Here is a 19,473-nt window from a genome sequence, read left to right as displayed (position 1 = left end):
TGAAGGAGGCCTCCAGCAAACAGGCTGTGTTTGTGTGAGGGAGGAGATCTGTTTCGAGAAGTAGGAGCTTACGTGTTCTGTATGCAGTTCCACACCTGCTCATGCAGTTCCCTGTGAAATCTTACCATGCACCTGTCTTTTGATGACCAATTTTTAACAGAAATTGTCACAAATTCATAATGTTTATATCAGTTCTAGGATACTCTAGAAGCATGTTGACGGAAAGTTCTCCAGGGCTGCCTGGCATTTCTTTGAAAACAGTTTTAAGGCTTACAGCCTTATTTTTAGCATTGACCAAGACACAGCTTGCTAGAAATATGTACTGTGTATAGTAGTTTTAAGAAGACGTGAGGACTTCTGTGGGTTTAGATGGATTTTAATCCTTGAACCAGTAGTTAAAAAAAAAAGAAAAAAAAGAAAAAAAAAAAAGAACAACCTGACATTTTTGTCTCTGAGGGTTTTTTATTGGCTAACGAATAACATACACCTTCAGCTTTCACTGAGACAGTAAAGAGCAACATCCCTTTGTGGATGCTGAAAGGTCTGTGTCAGGCGGGGGAAGGGGCAGGGAGAGCAGAGCCAAGCCAAGGGCTGGCCATTGGCTGCAGCTGCAACCATGTCAGGCAGGAGTGGGTGTCAGTTTTCTCTTATTCTTAAGTGCCTGAGCACAAGTTTGTTTTAAAGCTGTTGTAATTTGAACACAGGCACTGGGAATATAACATTTCTTTATGGGTCAAGCAATTGTTCTCCTGCTTTTATTAAAATACTTATTACAGGTAAGAAAAATATTCCATTCTTGGTAGGTAGATAGATTGAATGTTACAATTTCATGGTTTGTGATTTGAACTGATTTCTTGTCACTTTAACAGTTGTGGGGAGCTCTTGTTTATCACTGCTGAATGTTCCCAGCCTTCTCTCTTCTCTCTGAATTGTTCAAAGCTCTTTTGAAAGCCTTCATCTGTTCTGCTGCCTGCTGCTTCTGATTAGTGCTATTCCTCAGCAGAAGGAACAGCTCCCAGTGTCTTTAACTTCTTAACTAGCTCGTATTGCTTGGAAGCCCTCTGGTCTGAGGAGGAACACACTGGGAGATCATTCTGGTACACAGGGTGAGCTCTGCATACTGCTTTAGGAAGTATACAAACTTACGAAGTATAAAACTACGTATATAAGAACCACATTGCTCTCTTACCTCTCAATTTTCTATTACACTTTGCAGGAATTTGGTCCATATTTATCTATATTTTGATTTTGCATATGCAGTCTTGAATTTTCTTTCTGTGTTTTGTGACAAGGATGATGACGATGTCCTGTCAGTCCCATGTACAAATACTTCTCCACTCTTGTAGGGAAGAGAGCTGTGTGTTTGGGGTGGTAAGCAGCCTCCTGATGTATTCTTTCAGCACATGCAGATGGTGTCCAGTTGTGCTGTTCAGGTTTGAGCTCAAGATGAGGTGTTTTGGGGACTTCCTGATGTTGCAGTCTGTAATCTGCAGCAAGTAGGGATATGTGCTATTGAGAGTACTGTCAAAACTTCAGCTAGTTCAGTATCAAACCTCCAGAAGTGGTGAAAAGCAGGTCTTTGGGGATGACTGTAAGATCTGCGTGGAGCATGAGAACTGTGTATAGCATGTTAGTTTCCCACTATTTGCAGCTTAACATGGATGTAGTTTTAGTGCATTTAGTGAACTTTAGTGTAACTCTCTTCCATTAGCTAGTCCAGCCTTCTTTGAAGCTTTCAATGCTTGTTGAAAACTTTGGCAAGGAGTTCTGCAGATCAGTTGTCTGGTGCACTGCTTTTTGCTTGGTGGAATCTGGACTGTACCAGCTGTGTTTTTTTCCTTCACAGTTCTTGTGCTGAGAGAGACAAGGGAAAAGCAATCTCTGCTCACTTGTGGCTACATAAGATTTTATAGACCTCTGTTGTTTCCCCTTGTCACTTTTCAGATTGAGTTTAAAAGTTTACATTTGTCATTTGTAAAGTAGTAGTCTACAGAAGTCAATAAATATTTGCTTAGAAAGGCACCTTTTTAGTTAGTGTGCAGCTAGCCTAAACATATATTTAAACATTAGTTCTTCGTGGCCCATTGAAAATCTTTCTTAAAATTTCTTTGGATTGGAGCTTAAAATGTACTCATAAGGTATGGTCAAGAAAATTGAACATTCTTAAGCTCCCTCATCAAATACATGGAAACACTAAATATACAAAGTACATTCGCAATTTTTATCATTAGTTGTAGTCCACCAGTATAGTATGTATGTGTAATAAAAATAACATAGAGCATTGTGAGAAATAGTGGGAAACTATTAAAATGGCTAAATCACCTATTGGTAATTATATGGGTTTTTTTATATATCTTTCAAAGCAAAATGTCCTACCCTTCAGACTGCACTGCCTTGTATTTTAGTGGTATACTGATTCAATTCCTGCTTTTTCTTTTTTTTTTTTTTAGTAGAGGAAGGGGAGGGGAAGGGTGTATGTTGTTTTTTTTTTTTCTAAACGATGGCATTTATGGCATTTATTTGTCATCTTAACTCATAAAGAAAATAAAAATGGAACTTAAAACATAGAAAGAACTTCAAAGCTTATATAATTATGTGATAGAGATTGACATCACATGCCCAAATTTCCTTAATTTTAGAAATTCTGAAGTTTGTATTGCTGTGTATAAACTGGATAGGCAGGTGTAAAATGAATAATTTCTCTATCCCTTTTGTGTTGCTTTTTCTTATTCTGTGATATAAAGCAGTTTGTGAGAGGAATGCCACTAACCTAAATTATTGGCCGTGGACCATGGGAACAGGCAGAGCTTAGGCCTTCCACTCCTCAATGACTGTTGAGTGTGGCTGCAATTTGCTCATTAAAAGTGAGCTCTCCTTGTTCCTGAAATGATGATATAAGGCCTGCTCTGGGAGTAATGACTCCTATTTGATTATGTTGGCCTTTGACATCAGAGGTGGATGTTGGTGGTACAGCAGTAGAAGTTGAACCTTCCCACCAATATTCCATTATATTTTGTTGCCATGTGACAGATGGCAGCAGAGGGGCAGTGTGACACAATGGAATCTGACATGGAAGTGTAGATGAAGCAAAGGTGTGTCACTAAATTCTGACACTGACAAAAATGGATAGCTAATGGCAGTGACTGTTGAAAAAGGGCAAATTCTCAGCTACAGAAAAATTCTATCAAATAGTGTTGTTGTGCTCTTAGTAGCTGTTGTAGTTTCCATGGAAATAGAAGGCATGACTTACAGAACAACCTGTGAAGATCTTTATTCCTAGTAGGGCATGCTTGACTCTCAGCTGGCATGGTTTGGCCACCTCTGAAAAGAGAATAAAAATAGCACCTGTACCTCCTAAACTCATAAAAATTAAGAAGACTCTGTGTGTCACACAGTAGGGCTGATAATATTGCTCCATATAAAAACTAATATAGCTGACAAGTTTACCTAACAGAGATTTTAATTAAGTAACTAAACATATTTTTTTCGGCTAAGGTTGTTAAGTTGCGTTCATGTCTGTTTCTATTACAGAGCTCGGAGTGCCTAGTCTGTGATCAAGTGAGAAAGCCCTCTAGAACAGTTTTGTTGGAGTGGACGGGGTTTCCCAAAGGAGAACATGCAGAATATTACATTGTAACCTACCAGCTCACAGATGCTTTCAATCAAAAAGTAAATTTCATCTAAACATGAAGTACTTGGAGGGATATTTAAGTTGCACTGCATTTTTTTTTTTTTTAAGATTAATGTAAAAAAGCAAATAAAGAGAAACTTTTCAAAAATTATGCTAAATTCTGTAACTCGTGCCTTTCAGAGTCCATTTGAAGCCAATGGCATTGAATAAGAATAGATGGACGTATGTTCAAAGTTAGAATATGTTAGTTCAAAGTTCTTTGGTTGGAAGAAGTCCAGTTTCTGCGGGGGACATACAAACACCACCTCCAGATCCTTGTTGCGGGACATTGTTCTTTTTTTGAGCACAGGATGTCCTGGAACTTAAAGAAGATATGGGGATTTTGATATAGCTACAGTTAATAGCTGGAATGATCAAAACAGATTTTGCTATACATGCCTTGAGTATTTTGCAGTTAACTGGCATGAAGGCATTAGAGAACATTTATTAATTGTATTTTCTTACTTTCACTGTATTTTAACATTCTTTTAAATTGCAGAATGTAAGAAACATTTCTGAAGTTGAGCAAAAGCCTATCAGTACTACAGTTCTGCTGGAGGAAAATAAGCATTATGACATTACAATAGAATCCCTAAAAAATGGACAAATTCTAAGTGTGAAGTCATTCAAGACACGTAAGTAGTGTAGCACTAAATATTTTTGTATTATTATAGTGAGAGTAGTTCGGAAAAAGATTAGAGAGAAACAAATGGAAATCCTGAGAGTATTCAAGTACGTAGAAAACTTCATCAAGGTGTGTTTTAAAATAAGAAGAGCAGAAAAAATAATTTTTCTATAACTTGTTTGATTAGTGTAACAGTTCTGTAGTAGGGGACTGATGTAGATGTTTGGGGATTTCTAAATGTTACAAGCATTATTATACTGAAGTAATTCTGGGACAAATTTATAAAAGACAGCCATCAGGTAAGTTACTTACAGCCTGGGAATTTCATGCCAGCTCAAGGTTTTGATTCCTTGTCTTAGTTATAAAAAATAAATATATGAATTGAATATTTAATATTTTTGTTTCCATTTTTTCCCTCTAAAAAATGTTATTGAGCAGCTTAAAGATCTTGCTATACTGACTGACTGGGGCAAATGTTCAGTATAAGAATTTGTGTCTCTAGCAACTGAACTTAAGCACATCATTTATATCTGCAGATCTGTTTATGATCACAGGTCTTGCTAATAAATAGAATTGAAAGGACTTTCTAATCTTGATTTTATTAGATAGATTTTTTTATCTATTAGATTTTTTTATCTATTTTATGCTTTAAAATAGTTTAATAGGATACCTTAGTACACTTTAGAAATTTGTATTAGCTCGTGTTCAGAAAATTGGGAAAAAATTGTTGCAAGCTGGAAACACTGCAGCACCCACTGACTGTGATGACATTCAGCAGTCTAAAGGAAACTGCTTGTGCTAATGTTCTCGATCAACATCTATTAATTACTACTCTAGTAAATTGTGTGCTTTTGTACTTAAGCGTCCCTCAGTCTATGCTCTTAACTTTTATTTATGATTGCTTAAGATATATTACACAGACATGTAGTGATGCAGTAAGGATTTGAGTCAATAATTATGCTGAGGTAAAGACTTTTTCTTTTTTTTTGACTACTAGGTGGAATTTCAGAAAATGACATCAAAATACTTGTGACAGCCACTACCATATCTTTTAATTTGAGTGCAATGACCAAAGGATTTGCAGTTTCAGTTTCACTGAACAATACTTCTCGGATTATACCAAAAAATAGTGGATTCTTTGTCTGGAATGATTTGACACCTGGCACCTTATATACATTTGAGTTTATATTTTACCAATTACATCTTGAATTTATTAACGTGTCTCAGTCACTGGAAGTTCAAGCTGAAACAGGTATTCATTGCTTTGTTGGAGTCACAATCAATGCGAGGAAGTGCTGCCTGCTTTTAAGAAGAATTAGGAGTAAATTGCAAAGAATCTGTATAGCATTATGCAATTTTCTCTTAGATGTATATTGTTTCATTTCTGGAAAAAATGAAACAATGTTAATGTCACAAATGTTCTTTTTTCTTGTTCAGGAGCAAGAATTTGAATTTGTATGTGCGAATATTTTAAACTAATTATATGTTTTGCAGTTTAAAATAGACTCAGATGGATTCTTGTCCAATAGGACTAGAGGCAGTGGCCTCAAGTTGCACCAGACAAAGTTCAGGATGAATATTAGGAAGAATTTTTTTCTCTGAAAAAGTAGTTAGACATTGGAAGAGGTTGCCCATGGAAGGGGTGGAGTCACTGTCCCTGGAGGTGTTTAAGGGAAGGGTAGATGCTGTATGTAGAGACATGGTTTAGTGGGCAATATTGGTGGTAGATAAATGATTGGACTAGGTGATTGTAGTGATTGTCTTTTCCAACCTTGGTAATTCTATGATTCTAGATTAGATGAGATTTGTCTTTAAACACAAAAGGTTTGGGATTGTAATTTTTTGAGGATATGGATTGAGTTTGTTATATAGTTTCAATGAAAAGCAGGGAAAATTCTGAATTTTGTAAGGGTTTGGAAGACTTTTTTCAAAGTGTTTTGGAAACAACAGTGATATTACACTGTTGAGCGGCAAACTTATCTGTGCTGTTTTGTAAGAAATGCGTTGAAGGAGTAATATTTTTGAGGATGCTTGTTAGTGTTACTTTGCTCCTTTCAAAGCAGTAATGCTTTGATCAGGCTACTTAAAAATATTTAAAATTGGGAACACAAAAGAGAGGATGATATAGTTTTAAAATCAGGGAAATGATCACTTACCTAAACTCTGGAAATTTATTAATGGTTTGTTAACTTCAAATTTTAAAATGTAAAAAACAAACCAGAAACTAATGAAGAATGATATTTTTCACAGAAATATAAAATCATAGAACCTGTTGAGTTGAAAGGGATTCTTAAAGTTCATCTAGTGCAACTGTCCTGCAATGAACAGGGACACCTACAGCTATATCAGGAGCTCGAAGCCCCATCCAGCCTGACCTTGAATGTCTCCAAGGATGGGGTGTCCACCACCTCTGGGCAAACTGTTCCAGTGTGTCACTACACTTATTTTAAGAAGCTTCTTCCTTATATCCAGCCTAAATCTCCCCTCTTCTATTTTGAAACCATTTTCCCTTGTCCTGTCACAACAAACAGTGCTGAAGACTCCATTTTCCAACCTCAGTGCTTGGAAATGATTCTGTTATACAAAACGAGGTGGTTAGTATGATTCTAGATTAGATGAAATTGCACTTTAGGGTTAGGGTTAGACTGTGCTAAAGGCTCTGTTCCCTTCCTTTTTACAGCCTCCCCTTCAGATACTGAAAGGCCTCTGTCCTTTTCTTCAGGCTGAACAGCCCCAGCTCTCTCACAGTGTCCTCATAGGGGTGGTATTCCCTCCCTTGGATCGATTTTGTGGCCCTCCTTTGAGTGCGATTTGCATAAACAATATTGGTTTTCTTTTTTTGCTTTAGTGGATTAAAGGTAATCATCTTTTAATTTAATCAGAATTCTTAGGACAGTGAAGATTTTGAGTGAGGGATGTCTCACAGAATTGTAGGGGTTGGAAGGGACCTCTAGAGATCATCGAGACCAACTCCCCTGCCAAAGCAGGTTACCTAAACCAGGTAGGCGTCCAGGTGAGACTTGAACATCTCCAGAGAAGGAGACTCCACCACCTCCCTGGGCAGCCTGTTCCAGTGCTCCGTCACCTCACTGTAAAGAAGTTCTTGCGCACATTGGTGCGGAACTTCCTGTGCTGCAGCTTGTGTCCATTTCCCCTTGTCCTGTCTCCACTCACCACTGAAAAGAGACTGGCCTCACCACTATGGCCCCCACACCTCAGATATTTATAAACCTGGATTTGATCCCCTCTCAGTCGTCTTTTCTCAGGGCTAAATAGACCCAGTTCACTCAGCCCAGGGGAGATGCTTCAGGCCCTTCACCTTCTCACTTTCACGTCACATTCTCTTGTGGTTTGCAATCATGTTTTAATTAAATGCTATCATCTTCTGACTATATGTAGATTTTTAAAAAATCTGAAACTGTAACACTACTGTAAATGATACTGAATGTGTTTAAAATACTTAAAATGCTTGTTTACCTACAGGCACCTGCTCCAAAGGGTGGCTGGCATTCCAAAGCAGCTGCTATAGAATGAGTAAGGAGAGCAAGCCATGGAAGGTGGCACAAGAAACATGTGAAAATTCTTCACAAGAGGCTCATCTTCTTAACATAGGGAGTGAAGAAGAACGTGGTTTTATTTTATCTTATCTGCAGTCAGTTAGCCACGTAGTCATGTTATGGACAGGTCTTAATGACTTGAAGGTCAGTCTGTTTTATCTTCTTTGCTATTACATATATGGAGGAAAGAAATCTGTAATGTGTTGAACCCAGTTCATTAAAATCAAAAATACTTTGCTCTGACTATTTGTTTGAATAGTTGTCATAGGAATAGCATTAGTATTGATATTAGTATATTGGCAGTTGTAAGAGGAATAATTATTTCTAATGTTTAGAAATACTGAAATCATTTAGCATGGCATTGCAGGGGAAAAAATAAAGACTATTTATTCCTAGCCTTTTTTTTTTTTTTTTTTTTTTTTTTTTTTTTTTTGTGAGTACATCATAAGAATGTCCTTTTGCCTGTAGATGGTGCTGTTTTACCATTAAAAAAAAAAAAAAAAATCGTTTTACACATTGTCCGTTACTTAATTGGGTACCAAAGCCTAGGGTTGGCTATGCAGCTCTGAGATACTGATTTGCCCTGCCTTAGCAAGGTCTGTTCAGTATGGATGCTGGATAGGCTAGTGGAAGAAGGGACTGGCAGAAAGTATTTCATATAAAATTTTTCCTCATATCCGTGGTAGGAGAGTTCTTGATGCCAGCTCTCTTGTTACTAAATGACCCATTGTGACCACTGTGATGGATTATGTGATTTGGGAAGAACTACAATGGTAAATGGAAGTATTGAGAAAAGTCTGAGAAATTATTTGATTAATAATGATTTTTAAAGGGTTGTCTGTAATGAGCAATCTCATTAACTCTTTTTGGCTTTTATTAAAATATTAGTATAATAGGAGGGGTAGAATTCTGCATTGGAATATTTTTCATTCAAAACATTCCCATATAATTAATTTTAGAAATAAAATATGTAAATTTTGGATGTTCAGGAGACATGCTTGCTATGAGAAACTTTTAGTAATGACTTAACATAGTGCAAAAATACATGCATATGTTTGTTTGTTTTTCTTGCATTTTTTTTAACGTAGGAGGAAGGTCGGCTCTTGTGGACAGATGGATCTCATTATTCCCTAAAGGCTAATGTCTCACCTTTGTCGATGCTACCAGCAAATGAAACAGACTGCTATGCCCTTCAGAGAGATCCCACTGGTCCAGGCTATTTCTTCACTGGATTTTTCTGCTTTATACAACTACCATATATTTGTGAATATGAATGTAACTATATTTCTTCCAATCTTCTGCGTTAATTTTAAACTCCCACCCCTTCATCTTCAAAAACACAAATATGAAGAAAGCGTCCATGATATTTAATGGCTTTTTATTTTTATTTTATTTTTATTTTTTTCAGTACCTCTGATACCAGAAAACTCCATATTCACTGTTTCTGATGTCAAGACAACTGAAGTTGCATTAATGTGGAGTTATATGGATATCTGGCTTAAGTCAGGCTTTGCACTCGTGATGAAGTACTATTTTGATCATTGGAAACCACACAGCCTGAGCTTGCCTGTGAATACAACTCAAGTGAAAATTATGCAATTGTGTCCTGGTCTTTGCTATAAGTTTTTACTAGTGGCAAGGAACCCTGAAGGGGCACAGGCTGTCTTAAGTCCAATTCTGAAGGTAGAAACAAGTAAGTCACAAAAATGAATAGCAATAATAATCACAAAATCATACGTTTTTGATATTGTTTGGTTGTTATTATTTGTATTGATAATTAGTCTGAAATTAGAAATAAATCTGAATGTGAATTCAGAATCCAACAAGCAGAATTCATTGTTCCAAAATCTTTATTTTGCTATTATGCTCGAGTGCTTATCTTGAGCTGCATCTGAAGAGAGGTGGCCAGCAGGGTGAGGGAGGTGATTGTTGCAGAAATACAGAATCACAAATTGTAGGGTTGGACTAGTGACTGAACTGCTGTAAGTGGTGTTGGAAACACATGAGTTGTTTTAAAATGCTTGATAAAAAAAAAATTGCATTGAACAATTTCTGAAATTCTGTAGATTTTTGCTGTTCATCTCATTAGGACCAGGTTTTAACCAACTTAGGCAACTCATACCATTTGTACCAGCTCATCTCTGAGATAATGAGAGAAAGGGCATTCCTGAGGAGACCGAGTTCTACGTAAGAGCTGGCTAATCCAGAAAATCTAAATTTGACAGTGACTGTATTCCTCTGCAAATCAACATTAGTCAAACTGTCAAGATTTCTTGATTTGATTTGATTTAAGACTATTTTTAAGTCCATATTGTTAGCTTTTCAAGGTGTTTTTTTTTTTTTTTTAAGGTTTTGTTTTGTTTTTAAGAGGAAAAAAGTCTACAAGAGACACCAGAAGCTCTTACCCTATTTTCTATTTCTAATCTTATTCAATAGGGCCACTGCACTCCCAGAAGTTAGAGACTACATATGTTTCATCTGCAGAAATACATTTAAAATGGAACCCTCCACAGCATTCCTCCTGTGCTCATTTTCATTATTACCTTATTAACATTTTGGATAGTGAAGCCAATGCCTGGGAACAGTTACCAGTTGAAAAAAACAAGACATCAACAGTAATAGGAAATATAAAACCTTATCATCAGTACCAGCTATATTTGCAGAATGTAGCAGAGAAAGGAACTCAAAGTTGCCATGAAAAGCCTATATTAATCACAACAGGTGATGTATCAATTTTCTGTTCGGTTGGCTGGTTTTTATTCTTTCCCCTAGACAGTTTATGTTGAGAATGGGATGCATAAATATATTTTTAAAGTTATGTGCAGGTTGAGGTTTGTTGGTACATGTTGAGGGAAAATTGGGGCAATTCTTTTCTATTTTTTCTGTTTAATAATTTTAATCTTCAGAACCTTTCAAAGAAGAGAAAGTACCTGTCATGTACCATGACAGTGCATATCTTCTTTTTGACTTAATGACTTAAGCTATAATACTGTGTTCTGAAGTGGTAGCATCATATTTGATGCATATTGACTTATGGTTCATATACTAATGTAATTTTAACAAAGTAGGAACATTTCCATGATGTCTCAAATGATGTCTCAAATGATCTGCTGAAGACAGATTAAGTTTTTCCAAATCATTGATACTGTGACTTAAATTGTGTTGTCTTTTGTGTCTGTATATATTCAATGGAATAGAATATGCTTGTAAAATCAGGCACTATTTTTATGAGAAAAAGTGGAAGAATCTGCCTGTAACTTGTAAGTGTCTAAAAACTGTCTACAAGCTGTTTAATAAATACATAAGTAGTAGATTTAAAATCATAAAATATCTAGAAGTAAGAATGAAGGAAACTATTTTTGGGAAGAGTTTCTTAAGGGATGGTATGTTTGAGCTGTGGTTTTATACTGAAATTCTTTTTCTTTGATAAAGCTGTCAGTCCACCTACAGCTGTTTTTATTCAGCCTGAGGATGTGCAAGAAGAGAGTGTAATCCTTCACTGGAAACTGTCACAAGAGGGTCAGGAGGCCTACATTCAGGTGAAACCTAGTGCAGACGTTGGTGAAACTAAAAAGTTTCTAATAAACAATACAGAAGAATTTAAGATCGATCTTCTAATTCCTGGAATGACTTATGAAATAGCAGTGGCAAGTGTGAATAATGGAAATATGAGTGAACTCAAGACTGTGCAATGCACTTTAAGTAAGATGTTGTTAAGCAGTGGAAATTACAGACTAATACACTCAACATCACGCTTGTTATCATTACTAACAAATTACTAACAGATTTATCATGTCAAGTACACTCGCTTAATAGCCAGGAATCAAAACTAGAATATGAATTACATTGATTCAGTTCTTACTGTTAAAGGCAAAGCTAATGATGTTTAGAGAGATGCAGCCTTGGGAAACACATTGGTATTATTGAATGTTGTTTAACCGTGGTGAGGATCAGAGTATGGAATCCCATTCCCTCTGAGTGAAGAAATTGAGCAAATTGTTGATTTGAAATAGGAAATTATAGGAATGATTGAAACAGTCTTTTGGGTAGAGATGAGTTAGGCATCCTGTGAAATGTGAGAGAAATTACCCTTCTATTAGTGAGAGGGTGCCGGGAAAAGACTTTGAGTTGGAAGTAGCAGTGGCTGAAAGAGAAAAAGCTGTAAATTTTTGTTTCAAAAATTGAAGGTGCTTTTCTGTTAGTGTTTGTTTACTGACATGTTGCAATGCTTTTGGCACAGTATAATGTTTTGGGTTTTTTTTATTTTTTTTTGTATGTGAAAATAATGGCCAGGGCTCACTCATTATATATATGTGACATGTAAAAGCAACATCTGTCAGATTACAGATATGGTAAATGATGCCTTGTCATTTTTTTAAGTGGTTGCAATATTATTTTTTTAATATATTTTATATAGCATTACACTTAATATCTAATTCACAAAATAGATGATGGGATTGTCCCATCTGTAAGAGCCAGCTACGAGGGAAGAAAACTCAATATATCAGTCCATCAAACATACCTCCTTCTCCTTGCTTATATCCATGTTCACACATACAAATCGGTATGTTGTTTCTGTTGCTCTACCAACCTTCTTGGTGCATTGTGTTTAATACCTGTGGAAACCTGACTTGCTTTGGTTCTAAATCCATTGCCAAGATCTTCAGGATTTTAGTAATAAACAGATAAAAAGTTCAGGTTGATTATTCTTTCTGAGCAATTATATTTTTTATTACCTACACCAGGCACCTGTCTGCACCATGCAAGTGTAGTCTCAGGGCAGTTGCTTCAGACTGTGTCTTTTCTTATTTTCAGTTAATCTAATGTGGCTTTTTTTTTTCTTTTTTCCTTTGTTTAGAGCCCAAGCCTGTTCAAATAGTAATTCCTTTTGTGCTTTATAGTAATGCTGTGGTATTATTTGTTCGCATGCCTGATACTGGAGTATTTGATGGCATATATGTTACAATGAATGATGGACATAACAGAACATTCAATTTGAAAAGTGATGGCAAAATAACAGTTGAAAGCCTTACTCCAGGAACAGAGTATGATTTCTGTGTCTTCACAAAAAGCAGAGAAATGTTGAGCTCCTCTTACCATGTAACTGGTGTAAAAACTTGTGAGTATTTTGATTCCTATAAAATTGTATAATGTTAAATTTTCATTTCTAACCTCTAACTTTAGTTTTATTTCAGTGCAATAAGAAATACATACTATTTACAAATCATCCAGTTATATTTGTGTAAGCAAATAGTACTTCTTCAAACGAAACTATAGCTATCCCTTATCATTACTAAACATTCTAAAGTCCGTTTCTGTGTCAAGACTATAAAAATATCTGGGAAGTATTTCAGGAATTTAGGCTGTATTAAACTGTTGTGGGGAAACGACATGTTTTGATTATTTATTTCAGCCAGGGTGATCAGCATCAGTGGAATTGCTTCTCTGTCTTGAAAATTAGCAAGTTTATTGCTCCCACTGCATCTTTAAACAAGGAAGAATAGCTTGAAGTTTCCAAAATAGAAATTATGATTATTAAGGGAAAAATCCCCAACATAAAGATCATACGTAAGAGACCTTTTAATAAGGTCGTTCGAAAAGAAATTTTAATAAGGATTAAACAATTGTTTGAAATATCTACTGAAATTCTGTGTTTTGAATTTTCAGTTTTTTATGATAATATACTTCTGTAAGTTTTTCTTCACATATTTTATTATTTTTATTTGACATTCATTTCTACTCTATCTCTTCAGAGTGGAAATGTTATAAAAAGTACTACTGAGATGGTGTAAAAGCAAGCAAGGAAGAAAATAAGAGCATGAGGGATGAAAATAATACTCTTCAAATAATGAAAACCTTGAAAGATTTTTCTTAAGATACAATCTTAATAAAAGTTGTGTTTTGATCACTATAAGAGAACAGTTCTTCAGAAAACTTACTTTTGATCTGTCTTTGTTGGGTCTCCAGAACCTGTGGAAAAGAAATACAAACCTATTTTTTTCTTAGAAAACATGTAATTTTTTGTACATTCCAGGCAGAAAGAGCTGGATTGGAATAAGAGAAATGCAGACAGAAGTGTAAAATGCTTTGTAATATAATCTCATACAAGGCTATACTGATTAGGGATAAAGGGCATTTGCTGTGTCTAGCCTACTTGGTTTTGCTGATCTCCCTGACCAAATTTAGGTCAACTCAGAGCACAGTGGCAGTGGTATTGGAGGGATTAACTTTATTCTGGAGGATTTCCCTGCCTACGTGCATCAGCATGTTCAGCCCCATGTGATTTCAAGAAAAACAAGAAAGCAGTTTACTTTGAATAGTGCCTGTATTATCTCTACTCTTTCTCCATTTTTTTTTCTGCTTTAGAATGCCTATTTCCTCAACTCTATTTCCTGAAATGCCTGAAATCAGATTTTGCCCACTGCTTGCTTGAATTTGTTATTGATCCTCTTTGATATCTCCACAAAGACTCAAAATTGTTGGACTGAACAGTAACAGTTTTTATGTTTTCCTGTAGGCTTAGCAGCACCACTCAGTATACAAGAAGGCAATGTGACAGACACTTCAATACAGATTACTTGGGACCGTGCAGAAGGAGATTTTCAGCAATATGAAGTCACATGTACAAACTGTGCAAGTGCTTTCAGGGTATGCTTTTTGAAAAGACTGTTCAGTCAATGCAGTTATTTTTGTAAAATTTCATATTAAGCATTCAGAGATTAAATTAGAAGCTATGCATCCCACTAAAATAGGTGGAGGTGCCACTAATATAACAGAAGCATATTTTGCAAACAGTTCCTTATTTGGCTTTTTAGGTCCAGAAAGTCAAGCAAGAAACAGCAACATTTTCCAACCTTATTCCTGGTAAGCTGTACAGCTTTACAGTTCGATCAGAAAAGGAAGGTTTCAGAGATAGTGTACTTGTTGCAAAGGAAATAGAGACAGGTGAGGCTTCAGAGTCACTACATTCATAACTTGTTTTATTCTTCTTATATCCCTTGTTTTCTTCTACATTTATTTGAACTTTATTTTTGTTTGAAATAGAAAAAAATGAATTAAATCATCCTTATTATTTTCTCCTTATTCTCTTTCACTGTTCTTTTGTTTATTCTTCAACTGTATCCTTTCAAGTAAATGCACTTGAATTTGGTTGTGGTGAACAACTCATTCCTGTTTTAACTACATAATGATTCAAACAGTTTTGCACTGCTAGTGTAGGACTGGTACTTGCAGACTGGTTATCAGCACTAGAAAAAGCAAAGTCTTTTTTTTCAAACTTCTGTTTTTGCTTCGCTGCTGAGTTTGAACTTGTCCAGTTTTTACTGAGTTTTTACTTGTTCAGAACTAAGTATGGTTTAGAACTAAGATATGGTTTAGTTTGTGGTAGCAATGGTAATGAGAAGACGGTTGAACTAGATGATCTTACAGGTTACTTCCAACCTTGTGATTCTATGATTCTATTCTGTAAATTAGTTTTCTGATATTCTTTCACTGGCTTCTTACATCAGTAGTAAATACAGTTGTTTTTTTTTCCCCCAGTAAATTTAGTTTTACTTTAGGCTAGGATGTTGGATTCTCAGAAGCAGAGCTCTGTTTTAGTTCTGATGTGAGAGTGTGTGTGTGAATCTCTAACTGGAAGGGGGCCAGGGTAAGCCAGGACTTAGGTGGAGTGCCTGGGAGCAAGCATGGGGGTAAGCAGCCAGCTCTGAGAGGCAGCTCTGGCTTTGAGTGCACCTGTGTATCTCCTAGGATGATCAGTTTGGAGGAGATCAGGGGAGGAGTATGAGGCTATAAGTGCTGTCTCGGTTCATGTGAATGCTCTGCCTCCTAGGAATACATCTTCAGCCTGGTTGGCCTGGGGACACGAAGCAGCAGCAGCAGCAGCCTTACCTCTCTCTGGCTGATGTGTCTGAAATTGTATAATTTCCTCTAACAGGTTCCTAATGTGAATAAGTATAGGTCATAAAAAGATTTACAGTGGGCAGCAAGCATGGTCAAAGATATTTAATATTTTGCTTTCAAGGAACCATCAACTAAAGCTGACATAGAAACAGTGGTAGATGTCTGAAAAATTTTTCTGAGAGGGTAAGTCATGGGGAAGTAATTATGGAGTAAGTAAGAAAAAATGCATAGATATTCTTTTTGCAAGAACTGAGGACTTGAAACAGAAAAGAACAAGCAGGAGACAAGCAAAAGGAGATAGTTGTTTATAAAATTTGTAGATAAGGTGCAGAACTCCTGCCCACAGGATATTTTGGGTGATGATTGTAGTTTGGCTCAAGAAATCCATGGGCTGCACACTAGGAAATAACCTGGAAGTTTATCACTACATGTAGGTCTTGTTTTATGTAGACATCTGCTTTTAGCTGCCATTGAAAACAAGATATTTTACTAGCAGGAATTTTGGTCTCAGCCAAGCAAGTTAGGTCTTATGTTGATATTTCCTTAGAAACTGTAAATGTTTGAGGAACTACACATCAGTGATGTCAGAACTACATTAAATAGAATTACAGAGCAATTGTTTTGGGTCTGGTGGGTAATAAAAGCCCCTACACTTGTTACTGCAGTGGTATTATCTGTCTCTCATTGAGAAAAACAAGGACATAAACATTTTTCTGGAGCTTTTATCACATTTGGTTGAAAAAAGTCCTGTCATAGAATACTGTGTTTAAGATATATTTTAAAAGTAACATTGCTTCTTGTTGTCACACAGTACCAAGTGCAGTTAAGTATCTGAACTATAGCAGAGACTCTGAATCAATAACTGTTGCCTGGCCACCAGCCCAAAGTAAATTTGATGGATATGTCCTTTCAATAAAAAGCAAGATCTTCAACAAAGAGAACATGCTATCTTCTGGTGTAAGGTATGAGGATTACATTTAAATCTTCAGCTATTTAAAAAAGAACTAACATGAACTGAAATCAGATATTTCATACTATATGTATAATAAGTAGTCTGCAGTATTACTTACATGTGATATATATTTGATGATTCATTTGATAAATACTACTGTACCTGTGTGAAAAAAGAACACTTAAGAATTCTATTTTATAATAAGCGACATCTAGTGTCATATAAAGAAATAATATCCATAAGTTGTAAGTAGTTAGAAGTATTAAGATGCATGTATTTTAAAATCCTAAAGAAAACAATCTCTTTGACGTTTGTAGAATGTACAAACTTGAGGGACTTCTGCCAGGCACTGATTTCTTGATTAGTATTGTGACAACCAGTGGACTAAAAAGAAGTCACCCCACCATTCTCAAGGTTAACACCTGTAGGTTCACAATTCATTTTTATGTTTTAATGTTTTCTCTAAAAAACATAGTTTTTATTAAATCAATGCATGAATTTATTTAAATCAATTAAATAAGTGACTAGATTAATGTATGTGTGTCTTTCTTTTCAAGTTTAACATTCTTAAAAGTTATCAAATGAAGATTTTTCAATACAAATAAATTTCCTATGAAGTTAATGGAATTATGTTGACAATTGAATCAGCATGCTGTTAGGAATGGAATGTTCCTACAAAAACTTACAAACACTGCTTATATTTCTTATTCTGTTGCTAATATGTGGAGATAAGTGAGTTTTCCCCATTTCTCTTCTGCACAATATGAAATCTGTAACCACGTTGAATTATAAAGTAATGAATTACAGCAGTATTTCCTTCAATTCAGTATAAAATATTTTGCTATTAAATTTTGCATGCTCTCGTACTCTTACCTCAGGTCCTGATCCACCATCAGACTTGCAGGTGCTTGGGCAGGAAGAAAATACAGTATATTTGTCTTGGAAACTACCAAGAGGAGGATTTGATAAGTTTCAGGTGAGATAAGAGTGGGAAGAAAAACAATGCAATCTTATAAATTTCTCAATGAAATTATTATCTTTCATGTATAATAAGATAAATACATACAAACATATGTATAATAACACGTATCTACAACAATAATTATTTGTTGTTACAAACCATGTAATTACGGGAGGGAAATATTGTTTCTAGAGATGGTCAGGTTCTAATATTCTGTGGTTAGTATTACAGACTGGCTTGTCATCATTAGCATTTTGAAGCATGTCCTTTGCAACACTTAGCTTGAAATATAGAATCCTTTTCTTCCAGTTCTCTGGTCAGAAACAATTCTCTGTGACATCTAAACACTTGGTTTGTGTATCATGTTTCTCTGAGACATTCAACCAGTCTCTTTTGTATCCTGTCTTTTGCAGCCTATCTTGGATTATCCTTTGCCTTTTGAAGTCACTGTATAAACACGGTCATACGGTCAACTCTTCAGTAATAAACTGTTTAGTAGTAAACTTGTCATTTGAATTGATGATGATTTCGAGGTGTCATCCTGTACTGTAACTTACTGGCTAGGATATTCTTCATTACGTAGAAAAACCATGAAACCAAGTACCTTGCTCTAATTGTTTTACGTAGTTTATACTCCAATATTAAAGTATCCAATTCTGCTCCCCACACCACTGAAGTTTCAGTATTGTTAAGCATTGTTTCTTAGCAGTTCTTCTCTCTTCATTAGTGTGCAGCTGCTTCGATCTGAATGAATAAAGCCAGACAGTTAACCTACACCAGCACCATTTGCTGAATGTAGTTTGGAGTATTTTTACAAATTTCAAAATTTAATTTGATTCTCTTGTTCGTGTTCTGAAGCAGCTCTGACACAGTTTTGTATGTGGTCAGGTTTTATCATCCCATGGAAAATAATTGTCATCTGTAATACTGATCTTTATGGCACTGTACTATTGCTTGCTATTGGTATCTCATACAGTAAGCAGCCGTATTAGACAGTGCTTTATCAGAATAAATGAGGTTGTCTATAAATCTTTAATAGGAAAGGCTTCAGTAGACTGGTTGCTTAGTGAAGTGCACCTGCATAAAAGGGATCATTTTACTAACCATTTAAAATTAATTGTCCCAGCTCACAACTTTCTATGGAATATACATAAAAAAAAGAGTACACAAAAGAAACTTTCCTAACTTGTTTATGCTAGATGTAAATTTTTAATCTATAGCTTTGCTTCTAGCATTTTGCAGTGCTGTAATTCTAATGAATTGATGACAGTCTCCAAGATTTAGTATGCATTGAAAGGTCTTGTGTCAGCACAATAAGTAGATGCAATAAGTAGATGCCTAAGGGAACTGCACTATTCCTTCCCAGATCCACAGCAGCTGACTCTAAATTCTTTCAGATCACCTGTATGACCCCTCCACTCCTGGAGGAAATAATTGGTGAGCAGACAGAACACACTGACATAAAACAGCTGCAAACCATCTTCATCTAACAGTACTGCCACTACCAAGAAACCCCTACAGATATGCGTGCTGAGAATGTTTGTCTAGAGCCCTCCTCTGAAGGGCAGACACACTGTGCATCTTGGTTTTCACCAGTGCAGATGAGAAATAGTCCGCAGCAGTGTTCTGTTTCCACAGAAAGGACTATCACAGGAATTTATTCCTTCACCTCAGGAGTTGTCTTGGCGGTCAAAAGGAATTCTCACAGCCTCTAGGAAATAAGGGGCCAAATTAAAACTGGTATCTGCAGCACTTTTATTCTCTTCAATGGCTCAAAGCAGTGAGTTTTCAAGGTATCCTAGTGAG

General features: G+C 35.9%; 1 protein-coding gene across 4 annotated transcripts in view; it reads left to right on the top strand.

The window, feature by feature from the left end:
- The first annotated feature begins 587 nt into the window (after positions 1–587).
- PTPRQ (protein tyrosine phosphatase receptor type Q) overlaps positions 588–19,473 on the top strand; it is a 122,293-nt gene continuing 103,407 nt past the window's right edge. For 2 of the 4 annotated variants that reach the window (XM_052669066.1, XM_052669067.1), the window contains exons 1-15: positions 588–776; positions 3,532–3,669; positions 4,170–4,305; positions 5,293–5,547; positions 7,779–7,996; positions 8,941–9,127; positions 9,261–9,545; positions 10,289–10,573; positions 11,285–11,554; positions 12,711–12,971; positions 14,370–14,500; positions 14,668–14,797; positions 16,566–16,716; positions 17,024–17,130; positions 17,585–17,682. In XM_052669066.1, the coding sequence (XP_052525026.1) occupies positions 729–776; positions 3,532–3,669; positions 4,170–4,305; positions 5,293–5,547; positions 7,779–7,996; positions 8,941–9,127; positions 9,261–9,545; positions 10,289–10,573; positions 11,285–11,554; positions 12,711–12,971; positions 14,370–14,500; positions 14,668–14,797; positions 16,566–16,716; positions 17,024–17,130; positions 17,585–17,682 (2,700 nt within the window). In that variant the 5' untranslated portion in view covers positions 588–728. The remainder of the gene's footprint in view (positions 777–3,531; positions 3,670–4,169; positions 4,306–5,292; positions 5,548–7,778; positions 7,997–8,940; positions 9,128–9,260; positions 9,546–10,288; positions 10,574–11,284; positions 11,555–12,710; positions 12,972–14,369; positions 14,501–14,667; positions 14,798–16,565; positions 16,717–17,023; positions 17,131–17,584; positions 17,683–19,473) is intronic. The other 2 variants (XM_052669064.1, XM_052669065.1) reach the window with 1 other exon arrangement.

The sequence above is a fragment of the Tympanuchus pallidicinctus genome, unplaced genomic scaffold (genome assembly GCF_026119805.1).
Source record: "Tympanuchus pallidicinctus isolate F22 unplaced genomic scaffold, pur_lepc_1.0 scaffold8, whole genome shotgun sequence".
NCBI lineage: Eukaryota > Metazoa > Chordata > Aves > Galliformes > Phasianidae > Tympanuchus > Tympanuchus pallidicinctus.
Note: the sequence above shows the minus strand (reverse complement) of the source record. Positions and strands in the feature narration are given on the sequence as shown.